The sequence below is a fragment of the Mauremys reevesii genome, linkage group 11 (genome assembly GCF_016161935.1).
Source record: "Mauremys reevesii isolate NIE-2019 linkage group 11, ASM1616193v1, whole genome shotgun sequence".
Lineage (NCBI taxonomy): Eukaryota > Metazoa > Chordata > Testudines > Geoemydidae > Mauremys > Mauremys reevesii.
The window spans coordinates 2,682,294-2,698,289 of record NC_052633.1 but is presented as its reverse complement, the minus strand read 5'-3'; the positions used below and the strand labels follow the sequence as shown (position 1 = coordinate 2,698,289).

Genomic DNA, 15,996 nt, shown 5'->3' with positions numbered 1-15,996 from the left:
GCAAGCTTACCATCCCCATAGTGAGCAATTTTTTCCGTAGTTTTACTATGAGATCAAGTTAAGCAGACTTTTCCCATTATAGTGCTTAGCATTTAATTTTGGAGGAGCAAAGATTTAGGACATGAGATAAAGCTCAGTCCTTTGTAAAGCTAAACTTAATGGGAAGACATACAAAAGTTCACTGAGATGGCAATAAAGCTAATCTGTAAACTTCTGGTCTAATTGTGGAATTACAATATTGCACTGTTACAACTCATCTTGTAGAATCTATTAGCAGACATACTACATGTGCATCTGAAGATAAAGTACTCATGGAAAACATTTACTTGTAAAGTGGGCTGAATGAAGGAAAAATCCAGTCAGACAGCAGGATTCTGAGCTGTGTAATTATGATGGTTCACAAAATGTTTAATTTTTAACAGTCCCATCCAAGGCAGAGCAGTTGGAATCACATTCATCCGGCCAGTTGAAGTATTCTGTCTTCAAGCTTATCCCTCACAGTCCACTTACAATATGCTAGATATTCCATTACTACACATCCCATCATATTAAGTGCATACCTTATTCAACTTAAGGAAGTTCAACCATGCTGGAATTGTTTTGGTGCTATATTAAAAAAAAACCTAAAGGAAGCAACTTCACTATCAAAACGGAAGACAAACACTGCTTTAGCTATAACTCATCTACTAGGCTCTTCTCATTCTACCGTGAGGCACTTAAGTTCATTCTGTTGAACTGCTGCGGCCCTACCCTGACAAAAGTGGCATCCAAAACCAGCAGGTTTTTAAATTACTAGGTCAAGGATGCCAATACCAGTATTATAGATGATAAAACTAGAATTCTATTAACTTGTTTTTAAAAAATATAATGAGGTTCTGTTGGAACAGCGGATATCATCCATAAGAGAGACAAATCACCTATTACTTTTCTATCTGGTTATCCAGTGGTCTGGCCATTACTTGTGGGAAGTAGCAAGCATTAGTTCCTAGTGAATGAAAAAGACAAGGCAACAAGTTATTTCAAGAAAAATGAAAAAAAAAAATTAAGGTTTTTGGTGAATTTAATCTGTTGCTTGTTTTCAACCCAGGGAAGCAAGAAAGCTGCATTAGCCAAGCAGAAAATTTCTTTAAGTGCCTGTTAAAGTAACTGTCATTTAAGTGATTGCACTGTAATTCTCATTGGACAGAGCTGTAGGCTTCTGAGCTCAGGAGTAAGAATACCCTGCAAAATACACTTTAATGCTTCCAGGAGTCATCCTATTGGATTTTTTTGTGCTTGATACATTGATTTGATCTGTTACAAACAAATATTGGAGGTCCTCAAACATTTTAATATCTCTTGAAATACAACTGACGTTAATAGACTTTATCCACTCTAGTCTTTTGAAGAATGACTTTAAAGCCAATTTCACCTTCTAGCATTTGAGCTTAAAGTAAAAGGTAAAAAATAGATTTTTTTTTGGTTAACCAGATTTCCATCTTTTCAAGGACAGATATAAGACAGGGTTCTATAATGCACAGGACTCCCAATATGTCTATATCAATTCACAGCTAATCAAGAAGTAGTGAGTCATCCACTGGATGATTAGAAGGTTGTGGTGAGGACTTGCACCAGCAGCCTGAAGTTGCACAGTTTTCCTAGAGCTATGAGCAAACAAACATGAAGGTAAAGAAGTCCAGTGCCAGAAATCTGAGGGTACATCTACATCACAAACACAGCAGCAGAGAGTCTCAAAGATTCCATCTATGTTGTTCCCACTCAGGCTGGGTGGGAACATCTACACTACTATTTTTAGCCCTGTAGCACAAGTCCAAGTCAGTTGACCCAGCCTCTGAGACTTGCTGCCACGGGGATTTTATTTTTAACAGTGTAGACAAAACCTGAGCTTAAGAACTAAGGACAGAGAAGTGGATCTTTAGGTAAGTGAAACTATCCCTAATGTAAACTACTTATAAAAATTCGGAGAAGGTCTGATATTTGGAGCAGGCCGACATCAGGTGAGTGAGTCACTCACATGCTACAGAGGTTTGACATTTTAACTAGGAATTGAAGTAGCTTCCAGGTTTCACACATCTAGAAGCTTCATACTTTGTTAAAATCGTGTCTATGAAGGTCAGGATGAATGAGGTATGATTAAATGTACTGTTGAAAACCTGGATGATCTATTGCTGATGAAGTTAAACAGATGTAAATACTTTGTCCATATAGGCTATATGGATATCAGTTTAATGCTAAAGGAAAGGCAATATATCAAATTAAGAAAACAACGTTTTGTCTTAGATAACACTGATAACCAGTACTGATAAGAGAATGTCATATTCTTGAGCTATATGGAGCATGAAAAGGAACAGTGGTGTGGTTTCTTCATGCAATGCTCTTTTCTAAGCCCTGTTTCCATAAAATAAATTACAACATGCAGGAAATACCTAGATGATATAAGGGTAGTTCTAGGAAGTCTTCCCTACCTGAAGGTATTTTTTTAACGTAAATTCACTAGCAGAAGACAGACCAGAGTGGAAACGGCTCCTCTCAATGAAACGACACCAACAGCATTTGACAGAGTCAGCAAGTACCCAGCATCTTCAGGCTGCTTTTAGAAGAATTTCCACAGGTTTCAATGACTGAAAATGCATAGTTAGTCCCCAGCAGATTGAGAGGTGAAATATTCACATTCTCAAACTCTGTTGTGAAAAGCAGTGACCCTAGAGTAGCTCTCAGATTAAGGCCAAGTAAACTGGGAGGAAGATCAGACATCAGAGTGCAGTGCTGCAGCACTCCAGCAGTGAGTCTGAATTCAAAGAAGGAACAGGAAAAGAGCCTTAAGCGTCTCTACTGAGGTGAAATATCCTGACCAGCAGATACCCAAGCATAAAAACGTTTAAAGTACCAAGAACTCAAACACTGAAAACCTTGTTTTTAGATTGCTTCATCATGGTTTGTTATAACTCAGACTAACTGCTGTCAAGAACCCCTTGGTAGCAATTTCAGCATCGTGCGTTTAGACCCTTATCCACTAAGAATTCTGCCTATGGGACTCCACATCAGGCAAAATGTTATATCACAAAGACAGGACAGCTGTCAATTGAGAGAGAGGTGAAACCTGAGCAAGGGACCAGGAACTCTTACTTGTGGCTATAACCTCAGGGAACTCTTGTGGTTATGTTTCTTCATCCAGAAACTGTAGCTAATACTCATTTTACAAGGATGTCAAAGACAAATTACAAAGGATTTTCAAATATTAAATAGCCTTAACTATTGTGACCATTTCAAAGTGGTGAAAAGAATCAAATCTTTTTTTAAAAAAAGGAAAAGTGGACATGAGAACAGTTTTTAATCCTTTACTACCCAAAAAAAATGGTGATTAAGAGAAAAATAACCACTGAGACAGTAATTTTGGAAGTGAAGAGTGATTCTAAGTGCTCAATGAAGGTGCCTGATTTTAAGAACATAAGAACAGCAATACTGGTCAAATCAAAGGTCCATCTAGCCCAGTATCCTGTGTTCCAACAGTGGTCAATGCCAGGTGCCCCAGAGGGAATGAACAGAACAGGTAATCAAGTGATCCATCCCCTGTCACCCATTCCCAGCTTCCGGCCAACAGAAGCTAATAGCCACTGATGGATCTATTGTCCATGAATTTATCTAGTTCTTTTTTGAGCCCTGTTATAGTCTTGGCCTTCACAACATCCTCTGGCAAGGAGTTCCACAGGTTGACTGTGCATTCTGTGAAAAAAATTTCCTTTTGTTTGTTTTAAACCTGCTGCCTATTAATTTCATTTGGTGGCCCATTGTTTGTGGATTGTGAGGAGTAAATAACACTTCCTTATTTACTTCCTCCACGCCAGTCATGATTGTATAGACCTCTATCACATCCCCCACAGTCGTCTCTCTTCCAAGCTGAAAAGTCCCAGTTGTATTAATCTCTTCTCATACGTCAGTCGTTCCATACCCCTAATCATTTTTGTTGCCCTTTTCTGAACCTTTTCCAAGTCCAATATATCTTTTTGAGATGAGGCGACCACATCTGCATGCAGTATTCAAGATGTGGGCGTACCATATATTTATATAGAGAGGCAATATGATATTTTCTGTCTTATCTATCCCTTTCTCAATGATTCCCAACATTCTGTTCATTTTTTTGACCACCACTGCACACTGAGTGGATGTCTGAGAGCTATCCACAATGACACCAAGATCTTTCTTGAGTGGTAACAGCTAATTTAGACCCCATCATTTTGTATGTATAGTTGGGATTATGTTTTCCAATGTGCATTACTTTGCATTTATCAACAGTGAATTTCATCTGCCATTTTGCTGCCCAGTCACCCAGTTTTGAGAGATCCTTTTGTAGCTCTTTGCAGTCTGCCTGGGTCTTAAGAATCTTCAGTAATTTTATATCATCTGCAAACTTTGCCACCTCACTGTTGACCCCTTTTTCCAGATCATTTATGAATATGATGAATAGGATTGGGCCCAGTACAGACTCCTGGGGGACACCACTATTTGATGGGCAAAGCACCCACTACCTGGAAAGAAAAAGTCAAGCCCTTTAGCATGGCTCAGATTGAGCAACCAAAATTAATAGTCAGCTATGACACTGCCCCACAGTTGAAACTAGAGAGTTGTGAATAGCAGAGCACACTAAAGTGCTGCACTGTAACCCCTGCCAGCATGTGGATCCTGTGGGCGTGAACTAAAAGGTTCCTAGTTCTCATTACTGCAGTCCTCTTCAAAAGGTACACACTGCTTTAGTGCACACTGCTATTCACACCCCCAGTCTCAATTGTGAGGCAGTGTAGAGATAGCTTTGATCTCAATGTATTAAAAAACAGAGCTGCTTGTTACAGTATGTGTGTTTTCACTTTAAGTGCATAAGATCTGTCAAAATCTGATTTTAAAGCTTGAGCCTGATTTTCTTTACTGCATGTACACTGATTACTGAGTGTATAAGACTTATTTGTTAATTTAAAAAGAAATTAAAACAATGGTTTTATACACATTACAGTGTGAACTTCTAATTTATGCTGTGTTATCATTCCGTACAGACGTACACTAATACTCCCAAACAAAAAGGCAGGGGAAGCCTGCACACTCCCTTGAAAAAGCTACTAAATCCTCATAACACAATTGACTGAAGATATCAGAGTAATTCATTGCAAGAGCATCTCTTATTTTATTTCTTTGCTTTGAGAAAACAGAGGTCATTCTCAGCTGTTAATAGTAAAACGTCCATTTCTGGCTTGAGAACAGACTATTATCACTGGTCCACAGCATTGTATTTTTAATCAGCTATACCCACTCCTTCACTAAACATCTGATATTATGACAATGGCAGCTATTTAATGTCCTCTTAGAAGCAGGAGGAAAAGCAGCTACAAATTTCTACAGTAATTTTTTGTTAGCTGAAGAAAAAAGCAAACAAAATTCTACCTTTAGAAAAACATATCCCAATCAATTAAGACCATATTACTATATAATTCAACTCTTAGCAGAATGTATCATCCACCAGATAAGAATGAAACCAAGCAATTGAGACTATTTAATTTTTAGTATTTTCATGATTTTTAAACCTACTGTAGTCTTAATTTGGCAGGAATGCCTTTTCTTTTTTGATACAAGCCATTATGAACTATTTATATGCAACTGAAGCTAGTAGAACTAAATGTGCATAGAGAGGGCTGAACAAATAAGCAATCAGGAACCAACGCTATCATACCACCCAAACAGGGAAGTGTTACTTTTAAGTTTGACAAAACAGACTTTGGATACAAGACCACAAATCGGTTCCCACACAGTGGCAATATACAAATGGCTTTAATACAGATTTGCTCTAACCACTTAATGGTCTAAATGTATGCATTTGTATACTATCATCTCTATTTAGAATCACCATTAATCTCATAGTGTCTTTTCACGTACACACACAGGAACCACATACAAATCAGATCTGTGAAAGAGATTAATGTGTTAAGACTTATCCTACACCTTTGACTGCTTCACTTGAACCCCCCTCTTACTAACCCAGCTCCCCAGGACTTACTCTAAGGTTTGAAGTTCATTTAGTCCTCAACCTCTCCCTTTCAAAAATGTTTATTGTCTTGCCAGAATCAGGGCTCCCTCAGCACTGCCCAAAAAATTACGCCCACTGTGACAAGACTTAGCTCTGAGCTAGGGACAGCTTTTTTACAACTGGAAGTATCTTTAAAATTCATTCTCTTGCAGCTAGGAACAGGTGCTTTGCTTTTGGAAAGGGGAGATTGCCAGCTTTCCAAGTAGATATACATGTCCAGACCTGCAACAGCCCCAAGCTGTCAGACTTTAGAGTCCTTACACTAAGTCTTAAAAAACTTTTGTTTTATATTTATTAGATTTCTGGGGTTTGGGGTTTTTTTAACCAGCTCAAAGCACTACACAACTTGAGTCAGTAACTAAGGCATAATGATGTGCATGCAAATGAAACATTGCCCTGAATTTTTTTACCCTCAGAAAAATCTATCAGAGTGTCTCAAAAACGTGGCAGGATATTATTAGGCAATGTGGTATCAAGATTTTACTGTCACTTGTTTGGGTTGATCTGCATTGCATGCTCATTGTTTCAATGATAAACATGTGCAATGTCCACACCCATCTCATCCGGTTAGAACCTTTGCACTACATTACATCGATTGGCACTCACCTGCACTGCTTCCTTTAACACTTATTCACGTTGTGACATAGTTTATCAGCACTTTATAAACATACACAGCAGATGATCTTTAGACATCTTATTTAAATAAGAACCCAGCCCCAGCTCAAGATTTGACAGTATTTCAGTGCAAAGTTCCATGGCTACAGAAGTGTAAATTATTCAGTATGATAAAGCAGCAGCAGCAGCTCAAGTAATGACAGCAATCCAGCCCAAAAACAGAGTGCGGAGCATGAGTAGCACTGCAGGCAAACTACACTTTATTTAAATAGGATTCTTAAACATGAAGTACAGTTGCATGCACCTGGGTGTTTCTCCACTAGTTAAAGAAGTCAGCCCAGAACCTGTATTTGCAACCACACATATATATCAAGCAATTTTAGTAGCACATTCAATATCCAATTTGAAGAGTCACATAGCATTTGGGCAAGTTATTCCATATACCTGGGAAACAGGTTAGTGTCTTCCCCTTCCATGAACTTTGGTTCAATGACCTCTGCCATTTGAAGGTTTCAATACCTCAGGCAAGGTTTCAAGGTTTCAAGACCTCAGGCAAAAAAAAATTTCATAATACTTGTTACCAAAGAAACCTCAGATGTAGAGATAATATCAGACAGCTTTCTAATGATGTTGCTGAATCACAGCAAGGTCTTGCACTAAAGCAGTGCTTTTTCAACCTGTTTTCATTTGCAGGCCCCTAAAAATTTTCAAGTGGAGGTGTGGACCCCTTTGGAAATCTTAGACATAGTTTGTAGATGACAGGTTGAAAACCGCTGCACTAAAGCAGTGGTTCTCAACTAGGGGTACGTGTACCCCTGGGGTACACGGAGGCCTTCCAGTGAGTACATCAACTCATCTAGAGATTTACCTAGGTTTGCAACAGGCTATGTAAAAAGCACTAGCAACGTCAGTACAAACTACAATTTCATACAGACAACTTGCTTATGCTGCTCTATATGAAAGGACAATATTTGTATTCCAATTGATTTTATAATAGGGTAAATATGAAAAAAGCAAGCAACTTTTCAGTAATAGTGTGCTGTGACTTATGTCTTTTTAGGTCTGATTTTGTAAGCAAGACAAATCAGATGCCTGAAAGAGGTAGTGTGGAAAGGTTGAGAGTCACTGCACTGAAGAACAAGGTATCTTACACAAGACCAGTGACTTTAACAGGGTGAGTACTGAGCAATTAAACAGTTAATACAAAGTTATAGTCTTACTTACTAAGACAACTGCCCTTCTTGCAAACAATGCTTGCTCTTTTCCAGTTTGATTTCATGTATTTTCACCTAGTTATATGATCCCCATCACACTAGTCTAGACACGATAAATCAACCCCCGAGTGCTCTCCCATCGACTCCTGTACTCCAGCTCAGCAAGAGGCGCAGGCAGAGTTGACGGGGGAACGGCAGCAATTGCCTCACCATAATGAAGACACCACGGTAAGTCGATCTAAGTACGTTGATTTCAGCTACTTTAGTCACGTAGCTGAAGTTGCATAACTTAGATCAATCCCAACCCCCACGGTAGACCAGGTCTAAGTCCAGCACACGTACAATTCTTTTTCCTGTAGTCAGCCTCTGGTCAACAGATTCACTGTTGCAGTGAAACCTATCTGTTATGGGAAGACATCCTGAACGGAAAGTGATCTCTTAATAAACTAAGTCCAACCTCATAGAAAGCTTAAAATACTATTACCCTTTTTGCTTAAGTGTGTGTTTAGGGAAAGTTAAACAAAAAAGTTAGAAGATTATGTAATAAGGTCTTTGTAGGCCTATAAGGAGGCACACATTAAGTATAGCAGCTTACATACGCCAGTTCTGATCTTGAAAAATGAGCTACCATTCAAACTGAATTTTTTATTAGCACATCAAAGTCAGGTTTTCTAAAAACTAAAAATATTGCACATTAGGACTCACTAGATGGAGAGGTGAAAAGGAAGCACAGAAATTGCTAATGCACTGTTGTGTTAATCATCACTTAGCCATGACCACATTTTCATAGGGAATGGGGGGGGCACAGATTAGAAGTTTAGCAGGAAGAACAGCAATAACTACGCTATCTGGGACAGGCTACTACCTCATTATGGTATACCAAGTAAAGTTTATTTTATGAGTAGGCAGCTGTTTACTTTGTGTCTTGCAGCTATTAATGCAATAATGGTGGTTTTTTAATTAGTAACCACAAGAAACTAATGCAATTCCAACTCGAAGAATGAGCAACACACTTCTGTTTCTCCTTCTCTACCATTTAGTCCCTATTTTTTGTATGATTCTCACATCACACCTGGTGTTGATATACTAGAACTATTCCTGTTGTGGGAATATTAGTGGGCTCTCAAATCAAGGACAAGAGAGCTAAAAGCAGCCATGTGGAGATGAGCTCACCAGCTGTAAGAGCCAAATTCCTTCCTCCCCCAATCCACCACCCCCCTCCAAAGGCTGCTTCAGATGCCACCTTTCAGGTCCACTGACCCACAAGTAGTAGCATGGGAGGTTTAAAGGTGACCTGGCAAAAGAAAACTAAAATTGGACTTCAACCTATTTTATACATTTAAAAAAAAATAGACTCTTTGCAGCTGCCCTTTAAAACTTACCTGCCCTCTCCCCTAAATTAGAAATTCAGGTCTTAACTACTCTCAAACACAGATGTTTTTTCTCTAGTCACATGATGTGAAAGCAAACAATGAGCAATACAGAGGAAAATTATTTTTAAGACAATTGCTAGAATTTAGTTGGTTACTGAATTAAGTAACCATCATTCTGGAGACATTACATGTTCGAATCTTTTAGCTATTCCACCCTTCCAATTAAAGGGAGAGAGATTCACACTGAACACTCCGGGACACAGAGCAAGACCTTCACCAAATCTGAAGGCTATCCAATTAACATATCCAAAATTTTCAAGTAAAATACTCTTACCTTACCCCACTACCCCCCCCCATAAAAAAAACACCCCTTTCGGCTTTCTATACATCCTAAAGAAGCAAATGAAGAGGGGGGGGGGGAAACAGTTTTTATATCCTTTCCAGATGTCAATTAAAGCTCATCTTTCAGCCCCAGTCCTTTGGTGTTTGAGTAAAAGCAGGTTTAACCCACCCCCTGCACACACTTGGTTCCTGACTCTTCCCAATACAGGGGAATCTATTCTGATCACTACCTGAAGCAATGTTTTACCAAATTAGCCCCACCCAACACAGACTACTACAAATATTCACAATTAATAGTTGTGCTATATATAGCATTGGCAGGGGGAAATTTGGTAAAGGTGTGTTTGCAGAAGGATATGTTGAGGAAACAGCATTGAAGGTTGTGGTAGCTGTATTATGGGTAAAAAGTGTGCCTGAGGATGAAGAATTAGAAATGATGTATTATAAGACAGAAAACCTAGACCAAGTAACTTAAGCTGTAAGTTATGTTGTGTGCAGCAACCAGAAGTACCACAACAAAGTTTGATGTAGTAGGTAATGATGGTTTCATTACAGACCACAGATCACTACATGATGTCCTATAATACTGCCAAGAATTACTATAATATTACTAAAAGCAGCAAAGAGTCCTGTGGCACCTTATAGACTAACAGAAGTTTTGGAGCATGAGCTTTGCTGCTTTTACAGATCCAGACTAACACAGCTACCCCTCTGATACTTAAAATATTACTGATGCTAGAAGTACCATTCAATGGTTAAGCTTTCATAATCAAATGCTAGTTGGAACTGATAAAAGCAGGGGAGAGTAGAACATGAAAACTGATCCAATTTCATTAATTATCTTTCACTTAATGGCATCAACATGCCTGCTCTAACACTCAGATATTAAATCTCAAATATTTTGGGCATCCCAGGATATATTTGATAAATTACTTAAAACAACCCTGTTTCAAATCACTGTACACAAAGAATACTACACATTACTTTCTTCAGTTACTGCTTGGGGTTTTGTAACATTTAAGAAATATCGATAGGTTAATTAAATCTCAAGTGTAACAAATGAAAATTAGAACTCATTTTATACTTCAGCTAGTTAGGTGGTGTTTGAACTTGAAGACAGAGGCACAGACTTGTGCCAACATATATTAAATACAAAAACAACAAAATGTCCAAGTTTTAAACAAACAGTTTTTAAACAAAACATTTCCAAGCAGTGACTGAACACAAATATTGCAACTCGAAGAACCTAAAGTGAAACTGACATTATGGATTGTCATAACTCAGGCAAAGATATGCACAAGTTCACAACTATTAGCAAGATTTTTTGTAATGCTTTAACACTACCTTTGAGAATCATGTAAGGTAAGCAATTTACTATAATATAGGTTCAGTGAGGTGGCACATTCGGTGAATACGTTTATTTCTATAGGACTAAATACAACTCAAGGGCTAAATCAATGCAAAGAAATCACAACAAAAAAAATCATAAGTAACATGGGGTCAATGGTTGTAGCTGGCTGAGTTTCAAGGTATTTCAATAGTTTTTGTTCCAGCAGCTGCACTGACATAACCCACTGTATCATTTTTAAAAGGTATTAAAGTTAAGATGATAATGTCACAATAGCTTTTGAAATTAAAGATTTATAGTACTTAATTTTGAAGGGATTTGTTAGATGAATGACATTTTTTACTTAGGGAGTTCTCAGAATGATGTTGTATTTTTTAATTCATTAAAATAAGCCTCACTCAATTATTAGATTTCAAATCTGTTCTAATCTGACTACATTAGAAATCCAGCAAATATAGTATTTGCAGAGGTTGTATCTGCTAAGGTATAAGTGGCAAACATACTCCATTTTAACCAAAATTTGTCATGTCATACATATCAGTTTTCCTGCAACTACCCCCTGACATTTCACATGACTACTACTAACTATGGAGTTGTATACAAACCACAGCAAGTTATACAGTATATTCCCACTTTTTGTTTGTTACTGACTCAAATATGTCAAACTTGCAAACTAATTTGAAAGACAACTTTCTTGGGGAAGGTCCCTTGGAGAACATACCAATATTTCATAAATATCACTACATTCAGTGAAGCTCAGACAGAAGTGCAGATATTTGTTTCTTATATAACCAAAAGAAGCTGAGCTAATATAGAGTATAGTAATCTTACACACTGTAGGAAATTACTGCAGATCTGATCAATTATCCCTGAAGATGTCTGTATCTTTTAAAGCAAAGTGAACATGAATGAAGAGTGAGCTTGTTAACTTAAATGTTATAATCCAATGGTTGATTAAATAGAATGCCACACAAGAGTCTCAGTTACCAAGAAAGCCTCCAGAACATAAGCATGATTTTAAAAGGTCTCTTTTTTCATTCATGTTTCTCATGAGTCAGTTTTACTGGTTTCCTGACTCACTGTCCTATGCAAGTTATATAGCTACAAAATGCTGTGAGAAATTTTTACTCATCAACTCCTAGACCCAGCTTTTGAAGAATATCAGTATTGCCATGCATCATCCTAGTTTTATTAGAAACCTCAATGATTTTCATATGAAGTGAGCCAGATATAGATAATATGAGATAAAAACAAGAATACATACATAAATCATATGCTATGTGGATAGCTATACACAGTTTGATTTCACATTCCCTCTAGATGGATCAACAGATTAGTGGAGAAATTGATGCATTATAGAGAGCCTCTTCTAATCTAAAATCTTGTTAGAAGGATGCATATGCACTTGTTTGTAGCAGGACATTCAGGGCATCTTATCTACAGAAGATGAGGCATAACCTTCATAACTCATGTTACCTACCAATGAAAACATTCCAAAGCAGGGTATTTTCTCTCCATGAGGGAGAAAAAATTATAGTACTGACAAAAAAGTGGTTGCTCGTGTTACATTCTTTCAACAACACATGTTAATAAGTTTCCATTACCTTTAATGAAAAGTAGAGGAGAGGAATCAGAAACAGGATCAAGCAGAATGGCAACCATATGCTATGATTTCAGGTAAGTTACAAGCACCACAAAGCAAACACAGCAGTATGATGTGCTTGTTTGAACCCTTCCCTCCTCCCCCATGCATCACTGGATCAAATTAGGTCTCTTATCAAATTGGTCATTGCTGTCATTCTGTGTTTTGCTAGTCAACTCTATTATGCTATTCAAATACTAACTCACTATGTAACATTATATGTATGCCTCCACTCAAATTGTATTTCATAACACTCAGATGGGTAATTAAGTCTTTCAAATGACTGTGCCTCAACAGCATCTATTCCTATAAGGTTTTCATTACAGGTGCTTTAAAAAGACAAGACAGACACCCAAGCTGAATGGTTTTAGCTAGATGTCAATTCCAAATGTTACTCTACTAACTTGATTTCTGCTTCAGATTAATGGTAGGACCTCCATATATGTTAAAGCTACAGGTCATAACTCAGTAGGTCCCCTACAGTAAAGAGAATACTCAAAGTTATTGCTAAAGTCTGTAATTACTGCCCTAGATTTGCTCCAGGTCATCAACTTTTGACCTTGATACAGTAGCTTCCTTATTTCATATACAGTTTTTTCTCCAATGCATCCCCATACAGCTGCATCTAAGGAAAAGTTTCTTAGCTGAGTTTTCAGAAACAACGGATTTTTAATCATGCACATCCAAGACAGTTCAATATCCTACTCAGACATGTCCTTTAGATATATGTATATACACATCTATGAAATAAAACTGGTTCTCTCTACTATGCAGACTCCACACCTATGTCCTTACACTGTACATACTGTTGTCTTATAAACCAGCTGTAGATCTTGCTTGCCCTTTAATATATCCAAACCAGAATGTACAGCATAAGGGTTTACTACCCAAACAGAACAGAACGCCAAAGAATTCCCTGCACCAAGTCCCTCCGAATGCAGGAAAGACTCATCCCTTAGCCTAACAAGATCGCTGTTCTCCCTATCCTGGCAGCAATCTGCAACCACCTAGAAACTTGACTCCACAGTGCTCTGCTCCCCCGTCCCAAGCCTCAGCACAATTCAGCTTTAGCTAGGTGGGAGATCTACGCTGCTCCTCTGCACAGAAACAAACCCACTACCCCATGCGGAGAAGAGGGCGGTAAAGAAGAACCCAGCCCTGCCCTGGGCATCGGCATCCACTGCACGGGACGGATCCAACCAGCCCCGCTCTTGCGCCTCAAAGCGGCCCACCCACCGATGCAGCCAGCCTGCGGGGCAGCATCCACCAGCACGGGCACGGCAGGCAGGGAGGCCGGTGCAGCTCCCCGAGCAGGGCAGCGTCCACACACAGGCACAGCCGGCAGGACCCCAGAGCAACCCCCACCATGCGCAGCAGCATCCACCACCCCTGCGGGCACTGCAGGCCAGGCCCCGGCGCAGTCCCATCCCAGCCCCCAGGGCAGCCCCCCGGCGGCAGCCCGGCCCCGCACGGCTCGGCTCGGCCCGCAGCCCTTACCCTCGATGGCGATGACATGCTCGCGGAGCTGGCCCTGCAGCGCCGGCTCGTCCACCCGCTCCAGCAGCTCGTAGACGGAGTAGATGTTGGGGTGCACGGACTCGAAGCGCTGGATCTCGGCGCGGATGGCTGCCGAGTTGGCCAACTGCTGCTGGTAGCTCATGGCGCGGCCGCTCGGCTCGGGTCCGCGCCGGCAGCGCCACCCCCTCCCCGCGGGCACAGGGGGCCGCCCGCTGTCACTTCATCGCGGGGGCCCCGGCCCCGGCCCCACGGCGGGGCGGATACCGCCGGCTCCTGAGCGCCAACGGCCAACGGCTGCCCGGCCCGGCCGCGCTGTGGTGCCCGGGGCCGCGCGCAGCCGAGGGGGGCGGGGGAGGGGCCGGGCACCCCGCACGCCACAGAACCTCGCTCGGCCGCCCCGCTAGAGCTACCGCGTCCTTCTCCGCGGCACGCTCACGCCGGCCACGCCCCCGGCCCTTGCGTCACCGCGCTCCCCTGCTGCCACGCCCCCTCCCCGCTCCCTGCGCGCTGCTTCCTGGGAGTTGTAGTCCCTGCGGGGCACCTGGCCCGTCACAGCCCGGACGGGACGGGGTGAGAATGGAGCATCAGGGAGTGGGGCGGGAAAGGGGGAGGGTTCAGGGGCGGGAGGGGGAAGGGAAGGGGGAGCAGGGAGAATCAGCGGGTGGGGAAGGGGGAGGAGGGAGAAACAGGGGCGGGAAGGGGGAGGATCAGGGGGCGGGAGGGGGAAGTGAAGGGGAGGAGGGAGGATCAAGGGGGCTGCGGGGTGGGGGGAGGAGATGATGAGAGGGAGGTGGTGCTAAATCGGTGTCTGCTGCCCTGTACCCCTCACTCCCACCCTGAAGCCTGTAACGTTCACGGCCTAGGAAAAGAAAAGTTAGATAAAAACAGAAAAGGCTCTTGCCGGAAGGTTGCACCGCACCACTACTTTATTTCTTAAAATCCAGAATCTTAACAAACGAGAACGAACGGAAACAGACAAAGCAGGCTGCTCCCTAAGCAGTGCTTCTGTATCCCGATGCGAACTTTTCCCAACCTAGCACTAAAACTTTCCCAAATCTGGTGAAAAATTCCCAGATAAAAGTTTTTTACAGTGCTTCTATATCTTAGGAAATTTCCCAAAAGCTGGGAATTTGTGAGTAAAATGTTTCAACTTGGGAAATTGGGAATTTTCATTCAAACATTTTCCTAAAAAATTCCCAGATTTGGGGAAATTTCCCAGGATATAGAAGCACTGTCCCTAAGGCAGAGAGGCACAATTTACCACACCTTGCTCTAGGCTAGCTCTTTGCATACTGGCTGCTTGCTGCTATACCTACATCACATGCTTCCCAGCCTGCAAACAGGACCAGGAAAACCTTTGAAATTTAAAGTGATAGCCCTCAATTTAACACAGTTCTCAATACATCACTAGGCTCATCTCTGTAGGGAACAGGGATTAAAGTCCCTGAGGCGCACTTGTAATGGCTACCATCTTGACTAATACATGGGGGATTGAACCAGGGACCTATAGAGCGAAAAGTATGAGTTACTAAAGCTTGAACTAAACATCCAAGCTGCTTTAACTTGTGGTTGTAACAACTCATATCCTCTGTGGTCTGTGGATCACCACAAAGGGTGACTTGTAACATACACTCACCGGTGGGTTACACATTCTCAGTGCAAAGGGAAAAAACTATCTGAAACCATGCGGCGGGGGTTATCGTGATGGGGGGAAAGTCATCTCTTTAGCGGGAACCAGATTTTCTTTCCCTTTCCCCCTTTGCCCCCAAGTGTGAGTCGACACCAAATTGGAAAGCAACCCTGCCAAGAGTGCACGCATCTCATTGAGTGACCAGCCACATGGACTTGTGTTCCATCCCCACAGGCCCCCCTTT

At 41.1% G+C, this 15,996-nt stretch overlaps 1 protein-coding gene across 10 annotated transcripts in view; it reads right to left on the bottom strand.

Moving 5' to 3' along the window:
- The window catches only part of AGAP1 (ArfGAP with GTPase domain, ankyrin repeat and PH domain 1), a 634,072-nt gene extending 619,498 nt beyond the window's left edge, over positions 1–14,574 (bottom strand). For 2 of the 10 annotated variants that reach the window (XM_039494096.1, XM_039494097.1), the window contains exon 1: positions 14,102–14,574. In XM_039494096.1, the coding sequence (XP_039350030.1) occupies positions 14,102–14,264 (163 nt within the window). In that variant the 5' untranslated portion in view covers positions 14,265–14,574. The remainder of the gene's footprint in view (positions 1–14,101) is intronic. The other 8 variants (XM_039494087.1, XM_039494101.1, XM_039494088.1 and 5 more) reach the window with 6 other exon arrangements.
- Positions 14,575–15,996: the final 1,422 nt, after the last annotated feature.